Source organism: Physeter macrocephalus, chromosome 19 (genome assembly GCF_002837175.3).
Source record: "Physeter macrocephalus isolate SW-GA chromosome 19, ASM283717v5, whole genome shotgun sequence".
NCBI classification, from domain to species: domain Eukaryota; kingdom Metazoa; phylum Chordata; class Mammalia; order Artiodactyla; family Physeteridae; genus Physeter; species Physeter macrocephalus.
The window spans coordinates 1,744,383-1,760,815 of NC_041232.1; the positions used below are offsets into that span (position 1 = coordinate 1,744,383).

General features: G+C 65.9%; 2 protein-coding genes across 3 annotated transcripts; one reads left to right on the plus strand and one right to left on the minus strand.

The window, feature by feature from the left end:
- Window positions 1-1,546: 1,546 nt before the first annotated feature.
- SCARF2 (scavenger receptor class F member 2) lies at window positions 1,547-13,013 on the minus strand. 2 transcript variants are annotated; one of them, XM_024120754.2, is made up of 11 exons: window positions 12,850-13,013; window positions 7,985-8,043; window positions 7,781-7,882; window positions 7,055-7,574; window positions 6,735-6,953; window positions 6,475-6,603; window positions 5,755-5,858; window positions 5,565-5,682; window positions 5,247-5,362; window positions 4,010-4,162; window positions 1,547-3,248 (listed from the first exon to the last, which is right to left on the minus strand). In XM_024120754.2, exons 1-11 carry the CDS (start codon window positions 13,011-13,013, stop codon window positions 2,326-2,328), a joined length of 2,607 nt encoding a protein of 868 aa, XP_023976522.1. In that variant the 3' UTR covers window positions 1,547-2,325. The 2 variants fall into 2 exon arrangements, with proteins under 2 accessions (XP_023976522.1, XP_054936316.1); XM_055080341.1 differs by lacking the exon at window positions 4,010-4,162.
- On the plus strand, window positions 12,008-16,376 carry LOC114484363 (uncharacterized). The gene is made up of 4 exons (XM_028480088.1): window positions 12,008-12,118; window positions 13,341-13,596; window positions 14,638-14,813; window positions 16,186-16,376. The coding sequence occupies exons 1-3, from the start codon at window positions 12,018-12,020 to the stop codon at window positions 14,809-14,811; spliced, it is 531 nt and encodes a 176-aa protein (XP_028335889.1). The 5' UTR covers window positions 12,008-12,017; the 3' UTR covers window positions 14,812-14,813; window positions 16,186-16,376.
- Window positions 16,377-16,433: the final 57 nt, after the last annotated feature.

Genomic DNA, 16,433 nt, shown 5'->3' on the forward strand with positions numbered 1-16,433 from the left:
TGTGAGGCACACACACAGAGGGGCTCCTGAAGCTCAGGATCTTGGATGCCTGGAGGCTCCCAGAGCAGGCGGCGGAGGGGCCCCAGGAAAGGCCTGGCCGATGCGACAGCTCTGGTCGCCCCACACGGTGCTGATCCAGGCCAGGGAGCAGGCGAGCTGGAGCAGGGGTTTGGGGGTTGGGGAGCGGCAGGGTGGCACATGGTGGGGGGGGGTGCACGGCAAGACTGTGGCCCGAACCACCTCACTGCCCTCCACCACCTTCCTCAGCCACTGCCCTGCCCTTGCTGAGCCCAGCGGGGCAGTTGCCCCTCCTGGCTGACATTAAGCCTGTGTTCTCAGCCCCGGCAGCCAGCATGGCCTGGTGCCAGAAGGGATGAGGCTGGCCAGGCGCCGGGCCATGGCTGGGAGGGTGCCCAGCTGGCTTGAGGGAAGGTGCGTGCCCCGGGGACAGGGAGCCTGCCTTCCACGTGCTGCCTGACCAGGCCAGATGCAGGGAATACGGCCACGGGAGCCACGCCAGATGTCCCACCTGTGCCACGAGGCCATCTCCATTCAGGTGGCTCAGCCCCTGTACATGTCACTGACATTTACCTCCACGTGGCATCTGGCCAGAGGGCAAGAGACTTGCCAGGTGAGATCCCTGAGCTGCCAGCACTGGTCAGACTCTGGTCGTGCTGGGGCCTGTGGGGCGGGGGTGGGGAGATAAATGGAGAATCTTGGCAGAATCTCCTGATCGAAAGAACTGGCAGCAAAAGGTGAGGAAGAGGCCTGCTAGGCAGAGGCCGGGAGATGGGAGGAGCCCAGATGGATGAGGGACAGCGGACACTGTAGAAAAGTGAGGCTTTGGAGCTCAGGAAGGTCACTTGTGAGGCCATCCTGAGGGCCAGAAGCAGTGAAGACATTAGGGCAAATGGCCACAGAAAGAAGGCCAGGCCAGAGTGGGAGCAGGCCAAGGTTGGGTGGGGGAGCAGGGGAGGGGGGGGCACTGCCAGCAGGGCCAGCCAGGGCTCTGGGCCAGGCGGGCTCTCCCCCTCCCCCGACCTCTCGGGCCGGGAGAGTTTCCGGCTGAGGACAGGGAGCCCATTGAGATGGACAGCGGGGCTCTGTGCGGTGCCAGACCGTCTTGTTTGTGCCAGATGCGGCCCGGCTGGAGGCTGTGCCAGTGGCCCGCTGCCCCCTGGCCCCAGCCTCTGACCCGCCCCAGCCACACCAAACAGCTCGAGGCCCCAAGTGTAACAGCAGTGGGCAGTGGGGAAGGTGCAGGGCAGAAGCACCTCGTAGCCAAGGGTGCCACTCTATCTGCTCCTACACACCCTTCATCCCAGGTTGCCAGTCCAGGATGGGGCGGGCTGAGGTGGGTGCCCAATAAACTTGATAAACAGGTGAAGGATGGGCAGATGGACATGACCTACTTCCAACGTGGTCCTGGGAGACCCACACCTGGGCTCCCAGGCTCCACTTGGGTCGAGGGGTCCTGGTGCAATTTCTTTTGGGGTGACATCCTTGTCAGAGGCCCAGCAGATAGGAAGCAGTCAGAGCACGGGAGGAAAAAAAGGCACTTTATTAAGAAAGCTTTGGCCAAGCCCCTGCCGGGAGGAGCCCATCCTGGGGCACCCGGATGGGGTGGGAGCAGCCCTGCCGGGGGCCTATAAATACGTCTCCACAGGCCACTGGAGTTGCCCCTAGGATTCCCAGGCATGTGGGGTGGTGGGAGGCCATCAAAACCAGCTCGACAGCAGAGGGGCCAGGGCTGGGGAGGCTGGGGCTGGGAGAGCGTGGGTGGGGAGACAGCCAAGCCTCCTGAGGAGCAGAGACCAGCCCTCCTCCCCAGGCTCCGGTCAACCAGATGCCCTGGGGCTCGGCCAGTGGAAGGAGCCTCTGGCTAGGGTCACAGAAGGGAACCTCCAGCCAGAGGCGCCAGGCCCTGGCCAGAGAGAGGCTGCCAGGGTGGAAGTGCTTCTGGCCTCAGCCAGTGAGAAGGTGACCCAGCCAAGGCACTCTTGGCCAGTGAGAGGTGTTCTGTAGGCAGAGCCCTCCTGCCCTTGGCCTTTGAGACCCGGGCTGGTGGGAGCCCTCCACAGGCAGGCCATGGGAAGGGAGGGGCCAGCAAAGCGTCTGTCAGGCCTTAGCCACTGGGATGGGGCTTCCTGCCCGAGTGCGGGACCCCATCCAGGAGGGCCGTTGGGCCTGAGCCAGTGAGACACAGCCTCCCGCCAGGCTGCTCTGGGCTGGGGCCCCCGCGGGAGACGCCGGGCGCGCACGGGACGCGGGGTGGCAAGCAGCGCTGCTAAGCCGAGGAGCTGCAGGCACGGCGGGGCCGCCCTACTACAGGGTGGGCGCGCCCGCCCGGCCCGGCTCGCCCGCCACCTCCCGGCTTTTCTTGCGAGGCGGCTTCTGGATGGGGGTCTTCTTTCGGGGGGTGTCGGATCCGGGCGCGCCCGCTGCCGCCTTCTCGGGCCCTGGGGCCTCGGGCGCGGGGGGCGCGCGGGCTGGCGAGGCTGGAGGCACCGAGCGCTTGGCCTTCTGCGGCGGCGCCGGCTTCTCTCGGGGGCCCTGGGTGCCCACGGCCCCCTCGGCGCGGCCCAGGCTGCGAGTCTTGTCGCGCAGCTCGGCGGCCAGCATGGAGGCGGCCTCAGGTGCGCTGCGCGGGGGACCGCCAGCGTCCGTGGGCTCTGAGAGGCCCGGGCCACGGCCCCGCGCCCGAGCCCGGGGCGGCGAGGGTGCGGCGAGGGCCGGCCCCTCCTCAGCCAGCCCCGGGGGCCGCGGCGTCGGGTCGCGGGCCCTGGGGCTGCAGGGCTCGTCCGGCCGCGCCGACGTGTCGCTGGGCGTCCGTTTCCTCTTGCTGGGGCTGGGAGCGGCCTCGGGGCCCGTGGGTGGCGGCGACGGCGCACGCGCGGCGGCGGCACCGTGCTTGCCGTGGATCCAGGACACCTTGGGCTTGGTGGCGGGGTCGGGCGGCGGCGGCTTCCTGCGCTCGGGCGATGGCGAAAGCGACAGGCCTCGGGCCTCGCCCCGGACCCGGGCCGGCCGGGCCTCGCGCCGGGCCACACGCGCATACAGCGCCCCGCCGGGCCCGTCCCCGCTCGACGCCGACCGCTCGCTGTCGGAGGACGCGCGGAGGGGCGTGGCCTCCTCCGCGAGCGCAGTCACCGGTGCAGGGGACGAAGCCAGCGCCTCGGGAGGGGCAGGGGCAGGGGCTGGGGCTAGGGCGGTGGGGGCCTCCGCGTCCCGGCTCTCGGTTGCCGCCTCTGACAAGGGAAGAGCGGGGCGGTCACCTCCTCCCGAAAGAGCTTGGCCCTCCAGCCTCCAAGAGCAAACCCTAGCTGGCGCCCCACCTCCCCTCCTCTTCCCGCCCCAGCTGGCGCTCAGTCGCCGTGGCATCCAGACATGCCTGGCACATTCACTGCACTGACCACAAACTTAGCTCAGAGCCCTGGGGGCGGAGGGCTGGGGTAGTGGGGCTCATTCCTGGGCTGCAGCCCCAACTCGGCCTGGACTTGCACCCCTCCCCCACCACATCCCTAGCCTTGGGGGCCACCATCACCACATTTGACCCTTGATTCATAGTCCTTCTTTAAGAGAAAGGCCTTCTCAGGCTCAGAGGTTAGTCACCTGCCCAAGGTCATTCACGGGGATGGTCTGGGGAAGAGAGAGGCCAGAAGCCCAGCTATTCAGGCTGCTTCTTAATGTTTGTGAGCCAAGGCTTCAGGTGAAAGTGTGTCCCCATATCCTGCAAACCCCATTTCCTGTCTCCTCTGCCACCTCCTCCCCAGGCCCGGAATTTTCTCTGCCTGGTCTCCCCAGAAGTGAACCTGGGCTTTGGCTACCTCCCCAGACCCTACCCCAGTCTGGTGCTGGGCAGCAAAGAAGCCCACTCTGCAACCTCAACTGTGTATCCACCCCCGAGTTCACAGCATCACTAGGCCTTCCTCCCCATGCTGCCTGTCCCCCAGAGCACAGAAATTTCAGCTGGAAACTTTCACTGGGTCAGAGCAAGAGGGGTCCTCACCCTCGTGGGGTACACAGTATACAGGGCCTTCATCCGTGGTGTCAAAGGAGGAGAAGGAGGCCCGGGAAGACCATGATGGCGAGGGCTGCTCCAGCCCCGAGGGCGGCTCCAGGAAGCTGCAGTTGAGCGTGTTATCCAGGTCGTGATGGGCCACTGGGAAAGGAGGGAGGCATAGCTGCCAGGGGCCCCGCCTGCCCCAGCCAGTGCCCTCGCCAGCCCTCCTGCCACAAATGATGGAGGGACCCAAGCCAGCCCTACCCCAAGATAGTGGGTGGGACAGGCAATTCAACAGGCTAGTGTACGGCCAGGGAGCTGAGTGAGGTCGGGCCGAAAGTTGGGAAAAGAGAGAGCACCTGGCTGGGAGAGGCCATCAGGGCCTCCAAGCCACGCTTCAGACCCTGTCTTGCAGCAGTTTTTGAATGCAAATGTGCAGTGGTGAAGCCACCCTTTGGCTCATCCGTCTCAGCAGGCTGCATCCCTAGGCACGGCCTCCACAGACGTAGACCCCACAACGGGGGAATCCCAGAGGCTGGCCAGCCTGTCCCCCTCTCACAAATGGGATGTGGGTTCCAGCCCCCACATCTGTGCCCATAGATCCCACTCTGCTGAGTGGGCCGAGGGGTTTTCTCAGCTCTCTGCATCTTTACCTCCCAGGAGACTTCATCTCCCCATCCCCCTCATCTTTGGGAACAAGTGGGAAAGACGCAGAGAGACTCCACCCCGGTGTGAGTCAGTGCAGGCAGAAGGAGAGAAGCAGCATCGCCCTGAACCCAGACCCGTCCTGAGGTAGGGTGGGGGCCGAGGGACCAGCCTGCCCACTTTCCAGGAAAGACCCAGGGCACAGCTGGGTATCCGGGCCGGGGGCGGGTCTTCCTGTGGCAGGGCATTCCCACTCACAGGTGCCCACGTCCACCTGCGGCTCGCATCACGACTGACAGTGTACTCACTCCCGCAGACTGCGGGGGCCTGCCGGCCGCGGATGTCCAGTCCACACTGCCCCACCACACCACACATGAAGTCACTCACAGTCACCGAGACAGGGCCCACACCTGCCCGCACACGTAGGACCCCTGCCTTCCTCCAGGGCTCCCCTGTATCCGTATTCCTTCTTTCCTCCCCCTGGTCGCACCTCCCCACGCCCCCACATCGACACTCAAGGCCCCGTCACACCCATTTCCCAGCAGCCTCCTGCGTCAGGGGGTGTTCCCCGGAGACTCCTTACCTACGTCATCCTTACCTACGACCTTGGGCAGCTTCTGCCTGCGGAGCGGGATCCGGGGCAGCTTCATGCTGATGCGGCTGAAGCGCCCGCATAGGCGCTGCGGCGCCTTCTTCCTCCCAAGCGAGAGCTCCCTGCGGGGGCGGGGTCTGAGCTAAGGGGCGGGGCCGTGCCTTGCCAGAGGGGCGGGGCGAGCCCGTGGGAGCCCACCCACAGGGAGGGAGGGGCCTGAGCTAACGAAGGGCGGAGCCCCCCAGGGCGGGGCCGGGAAGGGCGCGCCGCGCTGCAGACCCTGCGCGGCCGGAACCGGGGGAGGGCGGGAGCTGGAAGCCTCACCCGCGCGCGGGGTCCTTGCCGCGGCAGGCGCAGCAGCAGCCGAGCAGCGAGAGCAGCAGGCCGAGGAGCAGAGCGAGCAGCGCGCCCGCGCCCATCACGCCCTTTCGCTGGTTGGTCTCTGTGGGGGTCACAGGGTCAGCGAGGTGCCGGCAGCCCCCGCGCCCCCGCCGGGTCGCCCCCACCCACTCACCCAGGCGGCAGGCACCGGTGACCGGGTCGCACGAGTCCTCGTGACAGCTGCAGGCCTGGGCGCAGTCCACGCCGTGGAGCCCGGGCGGGCAAGTCAGGTTACAGCTGCGGGGGAGCGAGGTCAGGGAGGGCCGTGGGGTCTGGGAGCGCCAAGCGGCCCTCGGTTACGCCTCCCGCCCTCGCCCCCGCAGCCAGCCAGCCCCGGCCCCGGGTTCTCCATTCTCTAGGGACTGCGATCCCCGCGGCCAGCCACCCCCACCTCCAGCACACCCTGAGCGATCAATGTTTTGGAAACAAAAGTGTGCACTCCAGCGGGACGGAGTCTGGGGGACGGGCCGTGGACACTGGCCGCAGTGCCCATTGCTGGGGCTGACTCTTCTGTGGGGGGAAAAGTGGCTGCCAGACGAGACCCTTGGCTGTACCTGGAGGTCCCTGCTCATTCCACATCATCTCCGGGTCACCTCAGCCCTGCAGCCCTCAAGGAGCCCACTGGCCACAGGCTGACCTGGTCGCCAGATCCCGCTCGAGCGCCGGCTCCACCCCAGGGCAGGAAACTGCCCCAAATAGCCTGTTGTCGCTCCCTAGCTGAAGTATGGGGGCCAAGGCTGAGGGGCCAAGCCTGGGTCCCGCCTGGTCGGCCAACGCAGCAGCACCTGGGGTCTGGCTGGAGCCCAGTGCCGGATACAGACCCCTCAAACCCCTTGGGTCCCCGGGCACTCACTGGGGCCCGTGGACGCCCGGGCTGCACAGGCAACGTCCCGACTGGAAGTCGCAGTGGCCGCTGCCGCAGTCGGCGCACACGAACGCGCAGTCCTCGCCGTAGGTGCCATTGCTGCACTTGGTCTCACACCTCGGAACGCGGGGAGGGGGCGTCAGCGGAAACAGGGCAAACGACCATTAAGCCCACAGAACCCTCCGCGGAGGGCAATCGGGGGAGGTCGGCTGGGGGCTGCGTGTCTGGGGCGGACACGGGTTGCTCACCGGTCACCGATCCAGCCCGCGTTGCAGCGCGTGCACTTGCCGGTGACGTGGTTGCAGGCGTGCCCGTCGCGACACGGCGGGCAGCGGTGGCCGCAGCCCTCGCCGTAGAAGCCGGTGGCGCACGGCTGGTCGCACTTGGTGCCGTTCCAACCGGGCTCGCACGTCAGGCAACGGCCCTCGGCCACCGTGCATGGCTGCTGGCCCTTGCACTGGCCGCATCTGGGGAAGGGGCGGGAGGCTAGGCGGGGTCCGGGCCGCCTCACCCCGGCTCCCTCGGCGCCTGCCCCTCCTCTCCCTCCCCGGCCGGGGCCCGCGCTTACCGGCGGCGGCAGCCCAGGCCGTAGAAGCCGGCAGGGCAAGGCTCGCGGCAGTACTTGCCCCGGTAACCGGGCTCGCACGCGCACGTGCCGTCCACCGGATGGCAGCGGCCGCGGAAGCACTGGCAATAGCGCTCGCAGCGCGCGCCGAACGTGCGCTCGCGGCACTGGCAGCGGCCGCTCTGTTGCTCGCACGGCGACGTGTTGCAGGCACACTGGTTGTTGCAGCTGCGGCCCCACCAGCCTGCGTGGCAGAGGCACGCGCCCGTCTGTGGGTCGCAGCGCGACGTGGCGCTGCAGTAGCACGCGCTGGCGCACTGTGGGCCCCACCAGCCAGGCTCGCAGCGACAAGCGCCGCTCCTCGGGTGGCACGCGCCGTGCTGGCATTGGCACGCATGCTCGCAGCGTGCGCCCCAGCGCCGCGCGTGACATGTACACTGGCCCGTCACGTCCTCGCACTGCCCGTGTGGGTGGCAGACACACAGCTCCTTGCAGTCGGGACCCCAGAACTGGCGCGGGCACTCTGCAGAGCGAGCGGAGAGGGTGGGAGGCCCAGGTGCTCGTGAGGGGGCCCAGACCCAGCCCGAACCTGCCCGCGTCCAGCCCCCCGCCCCCGGGGACCCGCTCCCGACTCAGGTCCCGCCCACTCGCAGGCCCCGCCTCCAGTTCAGGCCCCGCCCATCTCTGGGATCCTGCCCCACTGCCCCGCCCGCCACAATCTGCGCTCACTGGTGTCGCAGTTGGCACCGAAGTAGCCATGGCGGCAGCGGCACTCGCCCGGCCGCACGCACACCTCGTTCTCCGAGCACGTGGAGTTGCCTTCGCACACAGCTGCGGACGAGACGCGCCCAAGTTGTCGCGAGTTCAGCCCCCACACTATCCCTCCTCCCCGTGACCCCGCCCCCTGCCCAAGTCCCAGGGTGCCCTACTCACCGATCCCACACTCGTCCCCCTGCTGCCTCCAGCCGGCGCAGCAAGTGAGCTCCTGGGAGCTGCAGGCAGAGAGAGGGCGCCTGAGCTTGGGACCCACTCCTAGTCCTCGCTGGGTCCCCCAGCAACATCCACCCTGCCCTAGGGAGGTGGTTATCAAGGCCCTGCTGTGTGCCCGGCACTGCTGTAGGTTCGAGAGACTCGAAGCGAATAAGACACAAATCCCAGCCCTCTAGAGCGGACACTGGGAGGCGGCAGATAGCAGACCACCTCCAAGAACTTCCCAGTTCCCTCTACAAGGGGTCTCGCCACTCCTCCTGATTTGTGCCCTCTTCCCCCATCCACTAGGCCAGAGAAGAGACCCCACATGTCCCAGGAGGGGCAGCAGTGAGGTGGGGGTGGGGCAAAGTCCCTGGGCCTCCAGGACCTGCTCAGACATGGAGGTCTAGGGCATCCCTGGGGGTGGGGGTCTGGACAGATGGGTGTCAGGGATCCAGATATGACGTGACCTGGGCAGTGCCAGGACTGACTGGGCCGGGTGGGCACATCTGGATGCCCAACTGGAGCACCAAGGCAGATGGGTAGCCTCTGAGCAAGGTGGACACAGCGAGGTGTCCACTTGGAGAGGGGCAAGGTACACCCAGGGAGTCCTCCATCCGAGTAAGGAAAGTAAAACTGAGGGCTGCAGAGCACCAGGGCGAGACTTGGGCTGGAGGAAGGCAACATTAGAATGTCCTCTCCGTGAAATTTCATAAAATCTTGTTTAATTTTATTTGGCTTTACAAGGTACAGTAGGAGGTAAAAAATTTATGTGTCCCATATCAGGGTGGTGCAGCCTACCAAGCCCTGGGCTTCTGGGGTGTGTAGGCACAAAGGTTTGGAGGCCCTGCCCAAGTGAAGCCATGGCCACTGGTGAGGGCCATGAGGGCTGAGGTGGGGTGTGCCCATACTGTGGGGCAAAGGAGGCTGAGAAGGAACAGACACTCAGGCTGCAGTTCTGCAGGGTCCCATCAGACCTAGAACTTCAGCCAAATGCTAAAGGCACACAGCCACCATTCACACTTCAGAGAAAAAGAGAGGGCCTCTTGGGAAGGATGTGAATCTAGAACCGGGATGTGGTGGTGGGAGGAGGTGGGAGGGGCCTGAGAACCCTGGGGTGGGGGTGGGATGGCCTGAGAAGGGAAAGGCTGCAGCTGCCCCATATCACACCCCTCAGAAGATGCCCCCCAACCGTTCCCAGCTCGAAATGATCACCACACCCTGGATGGGGCCCCCGGACTCCAAGGGAGCCCCCTCTCCCAGAAAGGTCTGGATTCTCCTCTGGGCCAAAGATATGGGACCTGGGGAACAGGACCCATAAAACCCCAAACTTCAAGGAATGGGCCAGCTTATTTTCCACAAATAAAACTGGAAACCAGAGACAGGAACACTAAGCAGGTCTGGATTTTCTGGCCCCCATTGTCCCCACCCACCCAGCCCTGTCCTGGGGCTCTGAGATGGCCATCTGTAGGGAGACCCAGGTCCAAGGGCCCATCACCCTCCTGCCTCTTCTGCCAGCCTGAACCCAGGTCTCTGGATGGAGAACCTCTGTAGAGGTCCCTCCTGCAGGCAGCCTCACCAGATGGCCTGCTGGGATGGCGTAGGAACACTGACCACCTTCCATCCTGGACGACCTGGCTGCATGGCTCTGTAATCAGGTTGGGAGCCTGGTTTTAGGGCCACACTAAGCTGGATTGGATGCCTGGGTCTGCCACTTGCTGTGTGACCTTGGGCACAGAACTTTACCTCTCTGCTCCAGCTGCTAAATCTGTAGAATGGGGCCCATAGGTTTGGCAGGAGGATTAAGAGAGTCAAGATGTGTCCAGCACAAACTATGAGCTCAGCCAAGGCTGTGCTATGAGCTCCAGCCCATGCTGAGCAGGCTCTAGGAAGTCCCTGAGTTCACCTGGTCCCCCCAGCATGGCTGGTGCCCAGGCCCCACCCAACAGAGCTAACAACCCTGCTCTCCAGCAGGACAGAGCCCACGTGGAGGATGAGTCTGTGGGACTTTTCCTTCTGGGACAGGCTGGCAGAAAAGGCCGGGCTAGGTTGGCAGGCCCATTTTCCCAGATCTTATGAAAGTGAGATGACAAGAAAGATGGCCCAGTGCAGGGGTAGCTCCTACACTAGGGCAGGACTCTGGGGTGTCAATCCAGGCCCCTCAGCAAGCAGGCTGTGCTGCAGGCTGCCCCCTCCATAGATCACTGTTACTGCAAATGAAGCTGCAGTGATTTAAACCTTCATCTTGAACCTGCCCAAGCCACCTCGGCAAAGCTCCCCAAGAGCACTGCCTGCTCACTGTGCCAGTGTCTGTCCCGTTCTCTCCCCAGTCCAGACAGGAAGCTCCTCTGCCTCCACGCCCCCTGGGACTCCATGCCTGCCCCACTCTCCTCCTTCCCCCCTGGGCACCCCTCGCCTGGTTTCTGCTCCACCCCCCGCCTCCCTCCCCTGCTCCGTCCACTCTAGCTCCCTGGGGAAGCTCCCTAGGTCCCATCAAGACACTGACAATGCCTCGGAGGCCTCGAGGGGGGCCCTCCTCCCCACTAGCCCCCCCCACCCCGAGTCTTCTCCATCTCAGGGTAAAGACTGTCCTTCCAGGCTGGGAGGCTACTCTGCTCTCTCCCAGAGTGGATCAATTGAGAAACACGACAGCTCTACCTTCCTAGATCCTAACTGGATCTAGGATGGGACAGGCCACTTGTCCCCCACCCAGCCTTGTGAGAGCTACCCTCACCCTCCCTGGTTCTCTCCCACCTTCTGCCCTCCTGCCCCAGTTCATCTGCCACCTGACAGCCAACCCAGGTCACATCCTGCCCCTCTTCTGTGCAAAGCCCACGGGGGTTCCCATCGCCCTGTGGCCTCTCCTCCACCATCCCTGTCCCAGCCCCCAGGGCTCCTTCCTGTGCTTCCAACAGGCCCTCTGCACTCAGGGCCCTGCCCCAGACGCCACCCTGCTCTGCCTTCTCTCCCACGGGCCTCTCTCACTCAGCACTTCCCACTGGGTCTCCCCAACTGAACACCTCCTCCCCAGCCCTTGCCAGATGTCAGATGATTTGCTGTAAGTCTCCTCCACACAGGACAGCTGTATCCCTGCACCAACAACAGGCCTGCACACAGTAAGTGTACGGGATTTTACTGACTGAGAGCTGCTCCCTGCCCTAGTCCTCCTGCCTCCGGGGGGAGGGAACGCTATTGGGAGCCTGGCAAGGCCCAGCCTTGGGAAGGTAATGAAGAGATGGTCCAGACCCTGGGGGGGATGGGGGAGTGCCGTCTTTCCCATCAACCAGCTCCACACAGGATCACAGTCATCCCTCCTCTACCACCACCAACCCCACTGGACAGGAGTATGGACTGGCCCAGAAAGGTTAGGCGTTGTGCCCGGGGCCACTCAGATGGGGAGAGGTGGCACCAGGATCTGAAACCCAACCCAGGCTCTTGGCTACTGGAACAGGCCGCCTGATGGAACATCTCGGGGAGAGGGGGAGTGGAGCAGGCTCCGGACAGCTCTGGTCTGCCATCGGATTCCCCCCCGCCCCACCCCCAACCCCGGCACGGACCCCCACAGGGAAGGAGGGCCGAGGCGGAGGGACAGGGCCGGCGACGATCGCGCCCTCCCCCTCTCCAGGCGGCCCCGCCCGCCACAGCCGCTGCATTCCTGGGGCCGGGGAGGCCCGGGAGGCCCGGGAGGCGGCGGCGGCGGAGTCGATGTGAAGCAGATGGCGGGCCAGGCCGGCCCCCGCCCCAGAGGCGGGGCTCGCAGCGGGGAGGGGTCTGCGCGCCTCGGGATCCGAGCTCGGAAACCCCGCGCGGCCCCTCACAGCCCCTTGTCTGCAGCGACCGCCTGCCCCCGGACGCGGCCTCCCTGGGCCCTGCGGCCCAGGGCGCCCCCACCGCACCCGCCAGGAGCCCGTGATGCTTCTCCAGCTTCCCGCCTGCCTGGCGCCCCCAGCCCGCGCCAAGGCACCCCCTCACGCCGGCTCCTCGCCCCCGCGCGGAGATGCCCTTGACCTCGCAGTGGCCTCTGACAGACCGACCGGGTCCTCCGACTCCTGCGCCCACTCCTGGGTCCTGGCCTGCGCTCTTCGACCTCCGCGCAAGGTCCTGGGCCCGGCGCCCTCCGGCAGGGCCTGTCCCCTCCTGTCCCACACTGGCTTCCCCAGCCCGGCTCCTCGTGGCGCCCACCTCTGCGCCGCCCCTCGGCACCCCTTATCCCCACCCGGGAGTCCCCCATCCTCCCGATGCCAGCGCACGTCATTGTCCTTTCTATTCCCGCTTCTGGTCCACTCTGAACTCAGGCTCCTCGACGCCCACCTCCATTACCACGCTCTTCCCACCCGCGCCCGCTCTTTCTAAGACACAAATCTGTCCTTCCGACTCGCCTGCCTCAAGACCTCCGCGGCTCCCTCTTCTCAGGAGCCTCGCTCCATCCCTCCTGGACGCTCAGCCTCCCTCCATCACGGCTCGAGCCACACTCGTGTGCCTGGGCCCTTGCACATGCCATGCCATGGGCTTGGAATGAGCTTCCCGTCTTCTTACGGCCTTCACAATCCGGCACAAGGGTCCCTTTTCCTGGGTCTGAAATCTCGGACCCCGTGTGTCAGCCCTCCGGGCGTCCGCTGCCCTCCGCTCTACCCTCGCCCGCTTCTCGCCCGGGGTATCCTCGGACGCACCGTCGTGGCCCGGCGCCCGGGCTCGGCCTGGAGCGGAGCCGGCGTCGGCGAGGGCGGCCCGAGGGGCCCGCGCGTTTGGCTCAGGGAGGTCCTGGGCGCCCCCTCCCCCCGGCCCCGGGCGTCCCTCCGGCCCCCTCCCCCAGCCCGGCCGGCTCCTACCCGGGCGCGCGGCACACGTTGCGGCCGCGCGGGCTCAGCTCCTGGGGCGCCGCGGGGCCGGGCAGCAGCCAGAGCAGCAGCAGCAGCGGCGGCAGCGGCGGCGGCGGCCCCCCGGCTCCCCGGCGCCGCGCCGGCCCGGCCCCCCGGGGCCCTGCGCCCTCCATGCGGCGCGGGGCAGGCGCGGGGCGGGCGCGGGCGCGGGTGCGGCCGCAGCGAGAGCGGCCGGAAGCGGAGTGCGCGGCCGGGCGGGGGGCGGCAGGAGGGGCGCCGGGCCGGGCAGGAAATTCCACATCGGCTCCCTGATCCAGGGCCAGCCGCGGCCGGCCAGGCGGCAGCGCCCGCCCCGCGCACCAGACCCCACCCTCCGGCCGCGCCACCGCCCCTCCGCGCGGCCCCCGCCCCCACGCGGCCGCGCGCAAACTTGGGGGCGAACTTGGAAGGGGCCCTCCCGAGGAATCACCGGTCGCCTTGCCTTTCCCTCTCTTCCCCAGACACCCACCAGAGAAGCGGACTCTGCGCGCTCCCGGCGAGGCCAGGCCCGGGGCGGGAAGCGGGTGGGGACCAGGCGCGACGCACGAAAGACCCCTGGCCAGCGGCGTCTCGGAACTGCCAGGTCAAGGCTGCAAGCCGGCCTCTGCTCCCCCCGTGAGGCCCTTCTATGTCCGGCTGTGCGGTCAGCGCCTCCCGAGCGCCGCACCGGGCGCAATCAAAGCCTGCAGCGACAGCGGAGCCGGATGCTTGAGGCCTGTGAGTAGACTCGGTCTGGACCAGAGAGGCCTGGGTGAAGGGGGCCCCCTAGAAACAGACTGGAGAGATGCCGGGAGCAGAATGGCTCCGCACGGGCTCCGAGAGAATATGGAGGTAAAGGCAGGTGAGGGAGGCTGAGGGAGGCGGTATGGTGGGGGGCGGGGGGACAGCTCCGGGACTGAGACCCTGCCTGCAGCCCCTGTCAAGGTGTGACGATGGTCTGGAGGCCGCTAGTCACCAAGGAGAAAGTCCAGAAGGTGGAGTCAGGGCTGGAGTCGTGGGAGCTCCTGCCTCGGGAGCGGTGGGGTGACAGCACAGAGCAGAGCAGGGGCAGCAAAGAAAGGGGGTGAGGAGGGCCTAGGGGGACCAGGAGGAAGAGGAACCCTGGGCCCAGGAAGCAGAGGGGTCAGACCCAACCCCAGGCCCATGGGGTGGGCAGGACGGGCAGGGCTGGGGATGGAACAAAAAGTGGGGCAAACAGGTCCCCGAAAAGATGAGCTGGGCTTTTGAGGACCTGAGAGTTGGTGGAAGGACCTGGGCAGGGAGAGGGCAGCTGCTGAGGAGGGGAGGTGGCATCCTGCCTCAGTTATGCGGGGGCCCCATCTGGAAGGGTGGGGCTGGAGGAGGGGGCCTGGAATAAGGACCACTGAAAGGCCCAAGGCTGTGGGCATCACCAGGCTGGCAGAAGTTGGGATGGGAGGGAGCTTCGGAGGTTAGGGCCCTTCCCTGAGCCATGCTGGTGCAGGACGGAGGCACAGTTGGGGAGGGTGGCAGGGAAGTTGCACCCATGTGGTCATGAATGCAAACACTTCTCTGGGACAAGTAAAAAGGCCAACCACTTCTGGGCAGCTCTGCCTGGCCATGGCCCTGAATTCAGCAGTGCCCGGGCCCCTCCCATGGAACCCCCGTTGGCTGCCAGCAATGGAGGCCAGCAGAGGTCTGTGTGGCTGCACTGTCCGCCCAGCTCCTGACTTTAGAGGCATCGCCCTAGCTAGACTGGGTTCATGGACAGGCATCTCAAACTCCCTCATCTCCCCGCAGAGCTGCTTCCCACCCCACAACCCCACCTCTGTGGAGGCACCACCTGAATGTCACAAATCTCTACCCACCCCGTGTACCACCTGTGTCTGGTGCCCGCAGGACAGGACCGTCCCCAGCCTCATCTCAGACCCACAGCCCCCCGCCTGTGTCCTGTCGCAGCCACCTTGCACTTGATGGTGAGTTCAGGTGTTGAGGGCAGGGCACATGTCTGTACCAACCACATCTCCATCGGGAGACTGCGTACAGGTGGAGTGGATGATCGTCTGTCTGCCCAGCCTGTGCCAGGTGAATACCAGGCTGAGGAAGCTGGGTGTTCATAGGCACCCATGACTGACCAGCATGCAGACCGTGGGAGCCAGGAGCCTGGGCCGACCGGTTCTGGCCGGGATGACTTCCTGGGGGAGGCCAACTTTGAAGGGTGAGGATTTTGCAGACAGAAAGGGATGAGCCACGAGTGAAGCAAAGGCTTGAATGCAGGGCCTGAAAGCCTGCCAAGCTGGTGAGCTGGCTGCCTGGGCCCAGGGGCAGGAGCTGGTGGGATGCTGGCGGTGGGTGAATGCTAGGCCGCACAGTGGCCGGGCTAGGCTGCTGCCCAGCTCTCAGGATCCCTTCCAGTGCTCATGTCTACCCCACCCCATGCCCTGTGGGGCCTCACAGACCTTTCCCCGCCTCCACTGCAGACCAGAGGTCTCTTGCAGAAGCTGTGCCTTGGTGTCTGGGTGGGGAGATAGCACCGGCAACCTTGGACACATTTTGGGGGCGGAGGCGGACATTTCTGGCTCTCCTTCCCAGGAACCTCTGGGGTCTGCAGGGACTGCAGCCCTGGCCTGCAAGGTACTGGCAGAGACAGGAAGTGCTGGGTTCCTACTCCAAACTCACATTCCCACACCTCACCCTTGGGAGCAGGAGGATAACACTAGAGAAGTGGCCATCCTGTCCCACTGGAAGCGACCATCAGGGTCAACCCTGGGCTTGCCACCTGAAGTGCATGATGTCACGTGGGGTTAGGGAGTAGGGCACGTTTCCTCAGGGGTACCTGGGCCCCGAGATAGCAGTCACACACACAGCAACTGCCTCACCCCCACGCCCATCTTTAGGGTATCCCCAAAGGAGTCCAGAGCAGCTGGCTGCCTGCACCCCCCATGCCCTTCCTCCCACCAAGGAGTGCACACCGTCCCTCTGCCCCCCTCTTACACGGCAGGGCGCCAGGGCAGCAGGCTCTAGGCAAGGCACGGGGACAAAGACCCAGCTGTCCCAGGCGGCCGGGAAAGAAGAGAACAGAGCACTGGGGGTTTATCCCGATCCATCCCCGGGCCTAGGGGTCTGCAGGGGATGTGGTATGAGGACCCCAAAGGAGGGGGGTGTTCAGGTGGAGGCTGGGTTGTGCAGAAGTGAGGTTGGTGCTGGAAGCCCTGCCTGTCCACAGGTCCCACCTGCTGCAGGAGCATGGCCCTGGAGACTCACCTGGAGGAAATGCAGAGCCCCCTCCCCACCACATGCTCAGATGCAGGAGGTGGGCAGGCCCAGGCATCTCTCTCTCGTCCCCAGGTGCTAGGCTTTACTTGGAGCTGAGATGGCCACCTGGGACTGGACTAAACTTCAGAGAAGAGGTCCTCACCAGAGAAAATGCTCAAGTGGGCGGGCAACTACCTATCACCAGACTGCGGTGGGCGTCCTGGTGACACCCTTCTAGCCTGGGGGTGGGCTCTCGGCCTCCCACCGCCCCCAACAGCTCTGCCCCCCAGAAACCAAGCTTCCAGGGCTGCAGCCTTGGACAGGCTGTGAAAGGAAGTGAG